The sequence below is a fragment of the Thamnophis sirtalis genome, unplaced genomic scaffold (genome assembly GCF_051295495.1).
Source record: "Thamnophis sirtalis isolate CommonGarterSnake01/CBP01778 unplaced genomic scaffold, rThaSir2_p1.2 scaffold_10, whole genome shotgun sequence".
Classification (NCBI taxonomy): domain Eukaryota; kingdom Metazoa; phylum Chordata; class Lepidosauria; order Squamata; family Natricidae; genus Thamnophis; species Thamnophis sirtalis.
Genome location: NW_028261390.1, coordinates 37,158,084 through 37,174,339, shown reverse-complemented (window position 1 = coordinate 37,174,339; position 16,256 = coordinate 37,158,084). Strand labels below are relative to the sequence as shown.

General features: G+C 38.8%; 1 protein-coding gene across 3 annotated transcripts in view; it reads left to right on the top strand.

Annotated features, from left to right (window-relative positions):
* Positions 1-16,256, top strand: part of JADE1 (jade family PHD finger 1) — a 125,175-nt gene that overhangs the window by 83,061 nt on the left and 25,858 nt on the right. For 2 of the 3 annotated variants that reach the window (XM_087724385.1, XM_087724384.1), the window contains 4 exons: positions 5,352-5,434; positions 5,530-5,604; positions 11,164-11,321; positions 15,310-15,497. In XM_087724385.1, the coding sequence (XP_087580511.1) occupies positions 5,352-5,434; positions 5,530-5,604; positions 11,164-11,321; positions 15,310-15,497 (504 nt within the window). The remainder of the gene's footprint in view (positions 1-5,351; positions 5,435-5,529; positions 5,605-11,163; positions 11,322-15,309; positions 15,498-16,256) is intronic. The other variant, XM_087724386.1, reaches the window with a different exon arrangement.

Genomic DNA, 16,256 nt, shown 5'->3' with positions numbered 1-16,256 from the left:
GATTCCAGGGACTGCAAGGTCTTCCTCATGTAGGAGAGAGTGGACAGCATCAGGTCCCTCGTGAGGACCATCCGTGCCATGGGGCCAGCATCTGTCATCTCCCTCTCCCAGTTGCTGGGGAAACTGGTGTCATGCATTTTATTGGTTCCATGGGCACGACTGCCTACACGAGAACTCCAGTGGTTCCTGCTGCCGCTCCAGAGACGCAAGACTAGCAACTCCTTCCTCCCAAGGTACTACGCTCTCTCAGGTGGTGGCAGATGGACGCCCTTCTAAAGGGCTTCTACTTCAAGAAACCGGAGTGCCTAGTCATAACAATGGACGCCAGCCTTTTCGGTTGGGGCGCACACTCCAGACTCAGGTGGTCCAGGGCAGGTGGTCACAGGCGGAGCTCGCCCACAACATAAACTGGCTGGAGCTCTGGGCCGCCAGACTAGCCTTACACCACTTCCACCGTCGGGTCAAAGTTCGCAATGTGTTAATTCCAACCAACAACATCACCACAAAGGCTTACATCAACCATCAGGGCAGCACACGATCTCTGGCTCTGATGACAGAAGCGGAGGCTTTGGGCCGTTGGGTGGAAAGACACCTAACCTCATTACGGGCAGACCACATATCGGGGGAGGACAATGTGACGGCAGACTGGTTGAGCAGAACCACCATCCAGAGCTCAGAGTGGCGTCTCCACCCAGCGTTGTTCCGTCAGCTGTCTCAGAGGTTTGGCTCCCGAAAGGTTGACATGTTTGCCACCCTGGCCAACATGCATCTTCCTCAATACTTCACCAGGTTCCATTGCCCCGGGGCGGAGGGGACAGACGCCCTTTGGTCCCGCTGCCCCCCGGGCCTATTATATGTCTTTCCGCCTCTCCCTCTAATTCCGCTGGTAATCAGGAAAATTGTGACAGAGAGGGCAGAAGTGTTGCTTCTGGGTCCAAACTGGCCAAGGAGATCCTGGTTTGCTGATCTTGTCAGTGACTCAGCACTGGCGCATACCTTAGGAGCAGATTTCCCTCAGCCAGGGGGCCGTCCAACATCCGGAGCCCCAGTGGCTACAACTGGCCATTTGGCACTTGAGGGACATCCTGAGACTCAGCAAATTCTCTGACAAGGTCATTCGCACCATCCAGGCGTCCAGGCGTGTCTCCACTGTCAGGATTTATGAGGCAACTTGGTCCGCTTTCTCACACTGGTGTCAGGATCATCACATCATCGCCTCCTCGGCCACCATTCCACAGGTCCTAGATTTCTTGCAGGACGGCTTGGACAAAGGCCTTGTGCCCAACACCCTTAGGTGACAAATGGCCGCCTTGGCCACCATCCTGTCCACATACTCTCAGTTGCCCCTTAGCAGGCATCTACAAGTTCGTAGCTTCCTTTAGGGAGCTACCAACCTCTGTCCTCCTACAATCCACAGATATCCAACTTAGGACTTATCTGTCGTTTTTACAGTCTCTGACCATAGCTCCTTTCGAACCGCTTTGAACAGTCTGACTCTAAAGATGGCCTTTCTCATTGCCATCACCTCAGCTTGTAGAATTTCTGAGATGGCCGCCCTCTCGGTCAGAGGTGACCTTTGCATTGTACATTCAGACAGAGTCATCCTTAGACTGGACCCGGCCTTTGTACCGAAGGTCAACAGTATCTTCCATAGAATACAGAAGGTGGTTCTCCCGGACTTTTGCCCATGTCCCAAACACCCAAGGGAGCACATGTGGCATAAACTTGATGTTCGTTGGGCGGTCCATATCTACATGAAACGAACGGCTCCTTTCCGCAAGTCGGAGGTGTTCTTCGTGTCCTTCCAACCCGTCTCCATGGGCAAGAAAGTCACCTCTTCCACCATACGGCGCTGGATAAGAGCATGTATCAAGCTGGCCTATGAACAACAGGCTAGACCGGTACCTCCTTGTATTATGGCTCACTCAATGAGGAGTGCCACAACTTTGGCTGCATGGGCCATGCAAGCACCCATTGAAGAGATAAGTTGGGCTGCTACGTGGTCGAGCCCATCTCCAATTGTGAATAATTATAGACTTGAAACAAGTCATCGCGACTCCCACGGGCTTGGACAATTCCTCTTCTCTCCCTGGGACAGTATAGTTTTGGCATGTCCTTTGCATGAACACTCCAAGCAGCGCCTAGGAGAATGACTGTTGGCTTACCTGAATGGTCGTTCTCTAGGCGCTGCAGGAGTATCCAACTAACTCTACGTGGAATGTGTGCCCATGGGGACATATACCTCGTTTGGGGACATGGATCATCACTGTATACAGATCACTTGGGACTTATCTTCACTTTTTAAAACTAAGCCTCTGAGGGGAGCAAGAGGCGGAGCTACAAGAAATTTAAACTCAGTCTTTGGGCAGCAAACTGAAGTTAACCCATGCTTGGACACTCCCGCAGTGCCTACAGAACGACCATTCAGGTCACTTTATTGGCCAAGTGTGATTGGACACACAAGGAATTTGTCTTTGGTGCATATGCTCTCATTGTACGTAAAAAGACAAGATACACTTGTCAAGAATCGATGGCTCTAGATTATGAAAAAAATATTTTATTTTTAGTTCCAATGTCATCAGTGTTTTCTGGTTTCTGTAGCTACTCCAATTATTTGTATTGACATGTCCAATTGTTACAAAGCCCCAGCATGAGTGTCTGCAATTTTGCCTTTTTCAGTACTTTTAATTAACTGTGAAATAAATGGTGTAAGAAAAGAAAATTTCTTTATAATAATATCTATACAGAAGATGGTTAATTAATTTTTTTTATAAAAGTAGTTCCAAAACATTAGTATTCTTCTTTCTGTTTTTACTGTCTTTTTACTGTTTTATTTTGATATTTTTTTTATAATTTTTTTAATTTTTTTTTAATTTTTATTACATAGACAACACATACACACAACAATGAAAAAACAAAAAAACTCCATCATCACATACAGCATGTCATTTGGTTACAGGTGTTTTAACATTTATCATTCTTATACATTTATTATTTCATTTAATAGGTCATAATATACATTTTGGGTTGCTTTGTTTATCATCCCTTCCTCCTGTTGTAACACCACCTTATTTTCCCTTTCTTTTCTCCCTCCCTCCCTTCTCTACTTTCTTCCTTCGTCCTCTCCTTTCCCTTCCTTCTTCCTGTACCTTTCTCCTACTCCTGCTCTTCCTCTTCCCCTTCCTACCCTCTCTCCTCCTCTTTCTCTCTTTTCCATCCTCCTCTCCTTACCTCTTTCCACCCTCTCTCCCTTCTCTACTTCCTTCCTTCCTCCTCTCCTTCCCCTTCCTTCTTCCCGTACCTTTCTCCTACTCCTGTTCTTCCTCTTCCCCTTCCTACCCTCTCTCCTCCCCTTTCTCTCCTTTCCAACCTCCTCTCCTTACCTCTTTCTTTCCCCCGTCTTCCTTTCATTCTCTCCTCCTCTCTCCCTTTTTCTATTGTTGTTGGTGTGTCTATTTTGAATCTCAGTTTATGTTTCCTTGGGATAGTATTTCCGCCAACCCAAACATAATTTAGTATCATTTCTTATTCCCTTACCTATGCTAATCTATCCTAACTATATTCCCCCCCCACACACTTTGTATCTCTCTGTTGTATATATACTTATATATTTAATACACACAACAATAAAAACCCACAAAAAACACAAAAAAAAACCATCATCACATCACATACAGCATGTCGTTTGGTTACAGGTGTTTTAACATCCATATTCTCGAATATGATATTTACCATCTCAGATTTTTCATCTAGTATAACTAAATACCTCACTTTCATTCTACAATATATATTCAGTTACCATTAGTATTATTTTTTCCCAGAAAATATGCTTATGTTCATTATTATCCTTGTACATCATACTTTCAAACAGAAGTCTTATTCCTTCATTTTTCAACAAAATATTCTAAATAGTCGCTACATATATATACCAATTTTCAATTATTCCCTTATTAAAATTATTTATCAACAACAAGATATCATTATAGTACGTTCTTAACGTTATACATTATATCACCAGTCCTCTATTAAGTATACATAAAATCATTATTATCCTTATCCTTTTTAAAGCAAAAAGTTCTAAAGTATTCAATTCATAGATATATATATATATTTCATTGCATCATTGTTAATTTATTTCACAGCATGATTGTGTTATCATTTAACTTCTTCAGTTAGAGCATGAGTGAATCATTTTTCATTTCCAAGTTTTTTTCCCCAACCACTGATAAAACAAGTCCCATATCTTATAAAATTGTCCTCTTGTTCTCTAATTTCAAGTGTCAATTTATTCGTTTCAGCACAGTCCATTATTTTTCGAATAACTTCTTCCTGTTTTGATATTGTTTCATTTTTCCAGTTTTTTGCAAATACGATTCTGGCTGCTGTTAACACATTTACAATCAGATATTTTAAGTCTTTGTTATAGATTTCTGGTATGATCCCCAATAAAAAGACCTCTGGTTTAAAGTCTATTTGTTTGTGTGTCATTTTCTCCAGCCACATGTGGATTTTAGTCCAGTATCTTTTAGCTTCAATGCAAATATTTTATTTTTAGTTCCAATGTCATCAGTGTTTTCTGGTTTCTGTAGCTACTCCAATTATTTGTAGAGGACAATGTATTGACATGTCCAATTGTTACAAAGCCCCAGTATGAGTGTCTGCAATTTTGCCTTTTTTGGTACTTTTAATTAACTGTGAAATAAATGGTGTAAGAAAAGAAAATTTCTTTATAATATCTATACAGAAGATGGTTAATTAACTTTTTTTATAAAAATAGTTCCAAAACATTAGTATTCTTCTTTCTGTTTTTACTGTCTTTTTACTGTTTTATTTTGGTATTTTTGAGCTTTCAATTATAAGGATTGTTCAGTATTTCATTAAATTTGTAATTTTGTCTGGAATGTTTTTCTTTTCTTTTTCTTTTGGCATTCATGAAGTTAAAATTTGGAACTGTTTTAGAGTTTAATCCCAGAAGAGTTGGGAAAATTAATGCAACCTGGAAACAGGCAAGAAACTGATTGATTGATTGATTTTTTAATTTTTTTATTCAGTTTTGTTTGGGTTGATATTGTATAAATATAAATAATTGTCACTTCCATAAGACATATCTAAGTTAACGCCAAAAGCAGCATTGTAATTGAAAGAAAATGAATGTCCGTAGAATTTTTGTCTTTTATTTATTTATTTATTTTTCAAAATCAAAGCTGTAATTTTGACAGGATCACCCAACAGTACACAAGTCCATTATTAAAAGATAAAAAACAAACTCTTACTTACTGAAATTTGGTTTAAATATCTTGTATGGATTTGGAGCATGTACATTCTCAGCTATATTTCTTTCTGTTTTCTAGGCTTATCAACCTGGTCTCAGCATTCTAGATCTCAGCCTCAGAGGAGTTCATGCTCTAAGAATAAAGACAGAAAACCATCAGAGGTATTACTTTGATATCTATCATGGCATCTTGTTAAAGTACAGATGTATCTTTTTTCCTAATACTTCTTTTTCTTTCCTTTTCCGCTCCATCTCAGCTGGCACCCAGCAACCTTTCTTCTGGCCAGGAGATCAGGGAGCTCAACTGCTGCCACAGTCCCTGCCAGCATCAAGTTAGTTATTTAGTCATGAATATTGGATTGGTTTAGCACCAACCCAATTTTCTTTTCTTTTCTTCTCTCCTCCCCTTCCCCAATTTGTTGGTAAAGAGTGGAAATGTTATTTAGGAGTGTTTTCTGAATATTGTTTATCATTACAGCAGATTGATAAATAAGAACTTTTGTTTAGCAAAGTGAAACTAGACACATTTGTCTTGCTAAATGTTTCTTGTGCATTTTTTCCTGCAGAAAAGCAAGAAATATGAATTTGTTTTGCCCTTTCACAGGGGATTTGGTAAGATGCAAAAGAGTATAAGAATTACAAATGGTCACATTCTTTGAGTATCAAAGTAGAAAATAGGAATAATTATTTAGTTGGATGTTTCTGAAATAAATTTTGTTTTGGGTCTTGACATCCATCCCTCTTAACTTTTATTCTGTATTACTTATATAAAGGTTACTGTTGCCATTATAGATTGTGGCAGGTGGTTATTTATCAGAACATTATTTATTGATGGAGGGTTGGAAAAAGAGCTACCATAAGATAGAGTTGTTATAATGTATTCTTCTAATTCTGACTAGTTTTCCCTTTTCTTTTTATTATGCACATGCATGTATTCTCTATGATTTATATTGAGCCTTGTTTCAGTGGATTAACTGCAAAATCTTACTTGCAAAATTCCCTATATTTAATTAATCAGTGTGTTTTATCTTGTTCTTCAGCTGAAGAGAGTCCCAAAGAGCAGCATAAGATTAACTAGGCTGTCATCCTGAAAGAGGGGGGGGGGGGGAAGTGATGAAAATAGAAAAGGAAAACAAGCTTATTAGGCATCCGTTCTTAAAAGTGATAGGTGAAGAGTTGTGTACCATTCACTGTTTAGATATAGTAATTTTACATGAGTGTCTCTAGGCATGCTGATTGCATCTGCAGAACAGCAGGAATAGTAGTCAGATTGTTGATTCTTGGAAATTATATCCTTGATGTTCCATTAAATTCTCTTTTGTCTTGTAGCCAACTTTTCACAATGTTCAGGTGCAGAAATACTCATAATGTGGTGCTTTTCCCTGAGCTAGCCAAAATCAATACATATATAAAAGTCCTGAATGTCTGGCATATACTTCTGTCTGGATATCTTTTTATTTACTATGCATCCACCTATATACCTACTACACACACATACACACACACACACAGGGGGGGACATGCACACACATATACACTTATTTTTGGAGTGATTTCAAGAATGGATATTAGGGAGTGTTCCCTACTCCAACTTAGAGGAGGAGTACCCTATCTAATCGGTGCTATATGAAAAGTTTTTTGTGCCTCTGCCCATCCTTCGAATATGATTGTGGGTGATGGGAAAAGTGGAATCTTAAATCAGTCTTTTCCAGCCTGAAACCCTCAGAATTAATAGCCAGTTCTTGAATTTGCAGTCCTAGAAATTAAGTTTCAGAATGGAATTATTGTCATTATTATTCATTCAATTCTGAAGCCACCTAACTCCAGTCAACTTTGGGTAGCTCTGCAGATTCAACTGCAGCGACAACTAGGAAAGCACCAAGTTGGACAAATCAATCTTAAATTACTTAGATATTCCTGTTTGGATGTAAATACTCTTATTCTGGATGAAACCTAATTTATTTATAATTTTGGTGTTAACCCAGATGAATTAAGCAATCTGTAAATAAAGTGTGCATAGTGCTTGTAAATGAAAGAGGAATGATTCAGATCATTCAGAGTTGCAAGATGGATTAATTTATGAAGCAGGATGTATGAAACATATTTACATTATCACCAGCAGTGTTTGTAAAATGTGTAGAATCATTTTCAGAGTATTCGTTTTGAATCTGTCATTGCATGAACTGATCTAGTTTCTCTATAGCAAATTTATTTAATATCTATTTCACCCTGTCCCAGCATATTTTAAAACTATTGGTGAATATCTCTATGTGACCTATGGCATTCAGCAGATATTTAATTCACAGGTTGTGGATGGAATGCTGATCTTGAATAATTCTTGTTACTTTATAATATTTTGCAGTCAGGATTATGTAGGAAGAAGCATTTGTAGTCCTCCTTTTAATGCTTACCACTTTATAGTTTCTGTTTGAACAGATAAGAGATAATAAAATTGACAGAAACATAGAAATGCACTATTGAGGTAGTCCTTGACTTATGACCAGGAGGTTGTACATCATAAGTGATGTAGTTGTGAAGTGTGGTGTCACATGACCACATCGCTTAGCAATGTGACTCTACTTTGCCATTGTTAACCTAATTTCACTAATCTTTAACTGAAGATCCACATCAATCCCAGCCTCGGTAAGGTAAGGGATTGCCTTGCCTTCAACTCCCTCCAACTGCCTATTCTGCCTGCCCCCTTTCTACCATTTTGTTTGCCCTGCCCCCTGCTTTGGGGCAGCAGCAGTCCCAGAACGACATTGCTCTGGGGCTGCTTGCCACACTTTGACTCAAGAGTTTGGTGCACCATGGCTCCGGGGCTGCAAGCAGCCACAGTGCAAAGCCGTAGCCTTTCTAGGAAGACTTTACCCAGCGCCTTGGTGCAAAATGGCAGCCACCACAGCACAAAGTGTAGCACAAAGCCACATCTGCCCTGGGAAAATTCAGATACAATTAGCTGCAGTCAACCTCGCCACCCTACATTCAGAGGGCTCTGCAGCCCTGTGTTGGCTTTTGCTGTCTTCGTGCTCCTGTTGCTGATAAGCAGGGGTGGGTTTCGACCGGTTCGCACCGGTCCCTGCGATCCGGTTGGTCGCCGAACCCGGAAGTAAGTAACTTCCGGGAACGGCGAAGCCCCCCCCCCCGCGCCCGCACACCTGCGCCCGCTCCTTACCCGGTTTTTACGAATTCTGCGCTTCCACGTATGCGCAGAACGCATACAGCGCCTGCGCGATCCTCCAGGAGCAGCTGGAGCATCGCGCAGACACTGGTACGCATGCGTGTGCCGCGTGTGCGAGGACGCCGCCGGCCTCGTTCCAACTGAACCGGTTGGAACGGGGTGAGAAACCCACCCCTGCTGATGAGGTATGTCTTCCCTGGCCCTTCACAAGGCAGCTTGGCCACATGAGGTCATCTTCCCCACATAAAATTTCTGTGTGCAACCTTAGGAAGAAATTCTTGTGAAATCAACAGCTGCCTTGCAAAGGACATGGCTGGGCATGCTTGGTCAGTAGCAGAAGATGTGAAGGACAGCAGGGGTGGCAGAATGTAGGAAGTTAAAAGGGTATAGATGGAAAAGGAGATGAGTGGGAGCGAGGGGAGTTAATTTGCTACTATGTTCATAAATGTGGGCAGGCTGCCAGGCACCCAATTTTTTATAATAGGGGCGCTGAAGCAGCTGTATTCAGTGCCTCTGTAACTTCAAACGGGCACTGAACAAATGGTCATAAGTTGAGGTGCATTTGATACCGATGTGTACTGCTGTTAGGGCACATGGTATAGTGAGGATTCCATCTCTGCTTCTTTGACACTGATTGAGTAGTGTTACAATGTACACTACTACTTTTAAATGCATTCAAATCCAAAGCAAAATTTTGAGCCAAGGCTGTAGAATAGAATATCTGAATGGTAGACAATATTGTAGCTTCTAAAACATATTGCTTCAAAACATCCCTGTTGATTTGTATTGAAAAGTCATTATAGGTAATACAGATAATTCTCAACTTATGACCACAATTGAACTCATAATTTATGTTGCTAAGTGAGACATTTGTTAAGTGAGTTTTGCCAATTTTATTATCTTTCTTGCTTCAGTTGTTCAGTGAATCATTGCAGTTCTTAAGTTAGTAAAATAGTTGTTAAATGGACCTGGCTTCCCTATTGACTTTGCTTGTCGAAGGTTCGCAAAAGGTGATCACATGACCCCAGGATACTGCAACTGTCATAAATATGGTTCAGTTGCCAAGCCTTTGAATTTTTATCTTGTGACCATGAAGATGGTGCAACAATTATAAATGTGAAAAACGGTCACAATTTCAGTGCAATTGTAACTTTGAATGGTCATTAAATGAATTCTTGTAAATTGAGGACAACCTGTATGTATCTGGTTTGGTTTGGATTTTGGTTTGGTCCATGCCAATCTTCCCTGAGATCTGTGGGATTTCCAGAATTCTCAGTCTACACAATATGAATATACATGTGTTTGTGGATATGCATTGTGACTTGCTTCTGCTCTGACCACTTCTGAGAAATATACCACCTTCTGCAGGAGGTGTGTACTTCAGTGGACATAGTGCTTGTACAGTTTAATATTTCAGCTGAAATAGGCACAGATCTTGCTTTCATCAGCTGAGTGCCAAATAGGAATATATGAATGTGTAACTGATGGGATGGCTTTAGGCTCAATTTTCATTGTACTTTTAAAATGCTACAATGGTCTCTATACAACATAAGGGCAATCATCCCTTGAGCTTTATTTACAGCTAGTATTTACTTCATGTTGAAAGAATACTGACAACAATTTACGTTGGTTGAGTAAAAATTGGGTCCTTATTCTTAAATTATGATAATTGTACTAAAAGGTTGATGCTCACATATCTTTTGAAAAAGTTGTCACAGAATCACTAGATTGTAATTGCCAAAGAATAGATTTAATGGTTTGTGGAAATGTAAGGACATGTATTTTCACTTCAGTTTCATGATTTTTTTTACAGAATTTGCCTGTTGTGTTACTAACATTTGACCTTTGAGATACGTTTTTCAATAGTATTTAAACTGTTCAAAATAAAATGGCCATGTGTGCAAGATTTGCTTTGAACTCTGAAACTAGGAAATACAGGCCTTGGCTTAAAAAAGATATCAATACAATAATCTGTGACTTAGGTATGGTACTTCCTTTTGAACTAAGTAAAGGAAGTTTGACAATATTTGGATTTTGTGTCCTATTTGGGGACTCATTTAGAAAGTCTTTGAACAACAGATAATTAAAGCTTTTTTAATTGGATCATATGAATTGGGGTGATTATTAATACAAAGGTGGACATGTTTTTTTTATTTCTGGTTCAGCATGGTAATACAGATGAACATTTGGCTACTTTAAAGGGCATGTTAGTTAATGGTGAGAGGCCTTCACTGTTTTGCTGGAAACTGAATTATACAGTATGGCATGTCACTGTAGCCATATACTATTAAACTCTTGTTCCCATAACCTTTAACTACAAAACAGTGCATTGTAGAGCAACAATTTTGGAACCAAGGTATCTTAAGTGTGCTAGTTTACAGAATGCATCCAAAATCTGGAACCCATCTCATGAAATTGAAATTTGGCAAATTTTGTAAAAAATGTATGACAGAATTATTATAAAGATTTTATGACACAGTACAAAATATCAGAAAAAATGTGGTCACCTCTTGATCTGACTGTGCTATATAGTCCAACACAGGCTATTTTCAAGGCAGTTATCTCCCTGAATTCTTAAAAACATTTAAAGTACATTAGGAGCTCTACCATTGTTGAAGGTGTTGAGGAATCTAGTAAGGAAATATCTCTGAAATAATGCCTCAATGTGTCATGACTCCTCTAGTCATTTCTCTTCTCTGTGTCTTTCCAGGTGTTTAGAACAGACCTGATCACTGCTATGAAGCTGCCTGATTCTTCCCAGCTGAATCCTGATGAGTATTATGTGCTGGCAGATCCCTGGAGACAAGAATGGGAGAAAGGTGTTCAGGTGCCAGTCAGTCCAGGGACTGTACCAGAACCAGTAGCCAGGTATATTTTGGTGCAGCCAATTACAAAAAGGAAACAAACCCATCCCCCACATCTTTTAAAACAATTTAAAAATAATTAAACTTCGTTAAACTGAAAATGTAGTGTTCCATAATTTGGATTTATCTCAGAGTATATATGCTGTCTGTGAAAAAGAAGTCAGGGTCTTAATCTTCTTTAGGATTAATATTAATAACTGGATTACTTTCCTTTATTGAAAAGTGATATAAGAATTAATGAACAAGAACTCAGCATGTCCATTGTTTGGTTGGTGGCATTGTAATAGATTTTCTGATAGTTCCATAATACGATTGCTATATGACATTGAATACTTACCAGCAGCTGATTTTTCACTGTTAAAGTACTGCAGCAGTATCATTTCAGGTGGCAGATGTGAGCAAAACCTTACTCAACAGCAGATTTACTACTCACAACTTAAGCACTTTACATGGCAGGCTGAGGACTTATTTTTAACTTGATGCAGTGGCAGAAGGAAGTCTGTACTGCCAGAAAAATAGTTCCTTCTAACCAGAGATTGGCTTTAACCTTTTAGAAACAGTACAATTTGTTCCTATATCAGTCCAGACTTCATAAGCAAGTAAATGCAACTTTCTCACATCTGAATTTGAAGCATTAATTGACAATTCAAACTGGAAAGTGGCATGGAACACAGGGGCAGCAGTTCTAGAGAAATGAACTCTAAATCTTAACAAAGTAGATGTTTTGATAGATATTCTAGGTAATCTCCGTACAGAGATTAAATCTGACTTGTATTTTTTAAGAAAGTTTGTTTCTGGGTGTGTGTGCATAAAAATTCAAAGCTGTTTATAATAAAACTCAACTAATTTCTACGAGCAGCAAAAATATACTTTGCAGAATTCTTAAATATTTTATCACACATCTAAGATGAACCCTTATTAGTCAATACATCAATAAAAATGTATATATCTGGTGTTTTAATTTAAATAGTGTAATAAATTTAGGAAAATGAGAAGCTCCTGAATTCTTTCTAGATTAGATTATCTGCTTGAATCAGGAGCACATGCAGAGCGCTTTAGGCAAAGGTTTTTCATGTCACCTGCCACTTGTTCCTTTTAAGTAGAAATAGTAAGAAATAAACCACACACATTCTGCATGCTGTTTTGTTTTCTTAAGTTTAAAAGAGATTCACTTTTAAAACTATTCATATTGGTGACTTTGAAATCTAGAATGTTGATTAATATAGTGTAGAATTTAAATATTATAAAAGGTAATGTGAGCAGTTCAGGGAGATTTTCATAGAAGGGTATGTGAAATTGCTTTAGGTAAAGAACAAAACAATTGCATTTTTTATATATATAATGGTTACTCTTTGATCTCATTGTGAGGGATATCCTATGATGTATTCCTGTGGTTTTTAGTCTAAATTAATTTACTTCAGCATGCAAATTCAAATCCAGGTGTGATAGATGGATTTCAAATAACATTTTTAAAAAAGTAGAGTAGCCTGTATTCTGATCTTCTAATGTGACTATAACTAATTTTGTTTAGATTCTATCACAAAAATATGATGAATAAATACTGAAATGAATCAAATATGTTAACCTGTACTTAATTGCAACTACCTTGGTCTTGTTTATTCTTCTTCCTTTTTTTATACACACCATATGGATGCCTATCCCTATTATTTCATACATCTTAAATTGGTTATAGAAGGGGGATTTCCTAATTTATTGGAGAAGTCTAGGCCAGCGATGGTGAACCATTTTTGGCTTGCGCGCAATAAGCAGGGGAAGTGCAGGGAGGTTGTGTGTGGGCGTGCCGCACCCATTATGCAATGTGTGACCCTCCCCAGCACGCATGCACGCATGTTAGGCACTCCCCCCATTTTTTGCATGCTTTTTTCACCCTCCCCAGGATCCAGAGGCTTCTAGGAGCTGGCCAGCTAACAGGGCAACGCCTTGCATGCCCTGAAAAATGGCTCCGCGTGTCACCTGTGGAATGCATGCCATAGGTTCGCCAGCCCGGCTCTAGGCTTTCCTGCTTTCCATATTTGTAGAACTACTAATGTAGTAAATACTGTTAGAATTTGTGATCGTTCAGAGGTGCCTGGCTATTAAGCACTCCTTCCATACACAGTTCTGCTCCTGATACATCCATATAATGTGAATTTTTATTGTGTAGTGATGGATTTGTCTAGTGTGGGAAAGTGGAGGAAAAAGTATTAAGTTTTTGGCAGTATTTGATGCTTGGATCTGTTCTTATATTAGGACTCATGCCCTAAAATCTTAATACCATCTGTCAAGCTATATTACATAATTATTGACAATAATAAATTTTAATTTTTCTTTGTAGTTGCAGAAAGTTTTATCACATGCTACCTATGCACACTTACCAGTATGTAAATTTCACTGGAGTACTATATTTGTAGATTCTGTAATAGTGAAATTGCACTGATTTAATTTCATGGCTCAACGTATGATACCGACAGACCTATAAATTAGAAATCTGAGCCGCTCTCCTTCTCCAAGGTTCTTATATTAATACTACTATATATTGATCGTTCAAAGTTACAAGAGCACAGAAAAAAGTGACACAACTATTTTTCATACTTACAACCAATACAGCATTTCCATGGTCATATCAAAATCCAGATGCTTGGCAACTGGTTCATATTTATGATGGTTGCAGTATCCCAGGATCATGTGATCACCTTTTGTGACCTGAAAAGCAAAGTCAATGGGGAAGCCAGATTCACTTAACAACTTGGTTACTAACTTATCAAATGCAATGACTCACTTAACAACACATAACAACTGTGGCAAGAAAAGTCTTAAAATGGGATAAAATTCACTTAACAAATGTCTCACTTAAAAACATAAATTGTGGCTTCAATTGTCGTACGTCAAAGACTACCTGTATAGGTAGTCCTCGATTTACAATTCATTTAGTGACTCTTCGAAGTTACGACATTGGAAACAGTGATTTATGAGCAGAAATTACAATTGCGATTATAAAATATAAAAACCCTTATATATGCTTATAAGGGTATGCATAATAAAATACCAAGGGACGCGGTGGCTCAGTGGCTAAGACGCTGAGCTTGTTGATCAGAAAGGTCAGCAATTTGGTGGTTAAATCCCTAACTCTGTGTAATGGAGTGAGCTCCCATTACCTGTCCCAGCTTCTGCCAACCTAGCAGTTTGAAAGCATGTCAAAATGCAAGTAGAAAAATAGGAACCACCTTGGTGGGAAGGTAACAATGTTCTGTGCGCCTTTGGCGTTTAGTCATGCCGGCGACATGACCACGGAAACATCTTCGAACAGCGCTGGCTCTTCAGCTTTGAAACTGAGATGAGCACCGCCCCCTAAAGTCAGAAACGACTAGCACATATGTGTGAGGGGAACCTTTACCTTTATCTTATAATAAAATAAAATAAACATTAAAAGAAAAAAGCTTTTTAAATTTTTAAACATCCATGCATGATATTTATTTTACATGCTATGGTAGTGTCTGAAGCCTTTCATTTGTTGCTACCACCAACTCCCCTGGAAATATAATGCCAAAATTACAGTAGAAAAATAGTGACTTTAGATGAATTTCTGACATAATTAAAATAATAAAATATTCTAAAATTATTAACTCCTCTGCAATAGTATTCCCAATTGAATGGTGCTATAACAAAATTGATTTAATACTTCTGCCTATGGTGACACAAAATAACCAGAAAATATCTTGTCTCCTTGGCTTATTTTTTGTTACTGAGATATTATGCCTTTTTAAATTTCCTTATAAAATACCTTCAATATTTTATGAAAATATTGAGAGTCTAAGTCAAGAAAAAAATAAGCTTTAAAGAATGGCAAAATCAGAAATAATGTATTTTCTTGTTTGGGGCGGGATGGAATATATTGTAATTCAAAGGCTTCAGCAATAGCTGTATGGAAAGACTGAGGTTTTGGTACTTATAGAAGGATTACTGCAATGAACACCTGTTTGCTACACTTTCAGGATTGTGTCTGAAACAAAAGCTGTTGTATTTTCAAGACCTCGGAAATATATCCTGTCTTCAGGCTCTGAGCCCCCTGAACTTGGATATGTTGACATTCGAACGTTGGCAGAGAGTGTATGCCGCTATGACCTTAACTACATGGATGTAGCATGGCTGGAACTGGCCAATGAAGAATTCAAAGAGATGGGTAAGTGCTAGTTCCAGTTACAGCCCCAGATTAGAGAAGTATCAGGGAAGAGTTGAGGTAGGGTTTCTGAACTAGCCAGCATACTATATGCGGCTCATTTGTAGTTTCTGGATGGAAGAGGTAAGGACAAAAAGTGCTTACAAACAAATTGTATGTGGTTGGGATGGGGGATGGTTTTGAATGGAAAGTTTAGCAGAAATAAAATAAACTTTCTGAATTATTAGATGTTAATATCTCAGACATATAAGTTAGGATTTTTGAGATTCACAGAAGTCTGCAGGAAAAGGAAAGCATATTAGGAACACCAGTTCCTGATTAATATTATGTGAATTAATAAAATAGTCGTGCTGTTTAGGATTTGGTATCTAAAAACGTGGGATGATACTAGATGCAATCATAGCAATAGCAATAGCAGTTAGACTTATATACCGCTTCATAGGGCTTTCAGCCCTCTCTAAGCGGTTTACAGAGTCAGCATATTGCCTCCACAGTCTGAGTCCTCATTTTACCCACCTCGGAAGGATGGAAGGCTGAGTCAACCTTGAGCCAGTGAGATTTGAACCGCCGAACTGCAGCTTAGCAATCAGCTGAAGTGGCTGCAGTACTGCACTCTAACCACTGCGCCACCTCGGCTCCTTATATCCTTATCATATATCTTTGAACAGTTGCAGAGCTTCAGCAAGATCTTTTGATCTTTTCTAGGGTGGGTAGAATATATTTTAACCAATTATTATTGCTGACTTGCTTGGAAAAAATCTA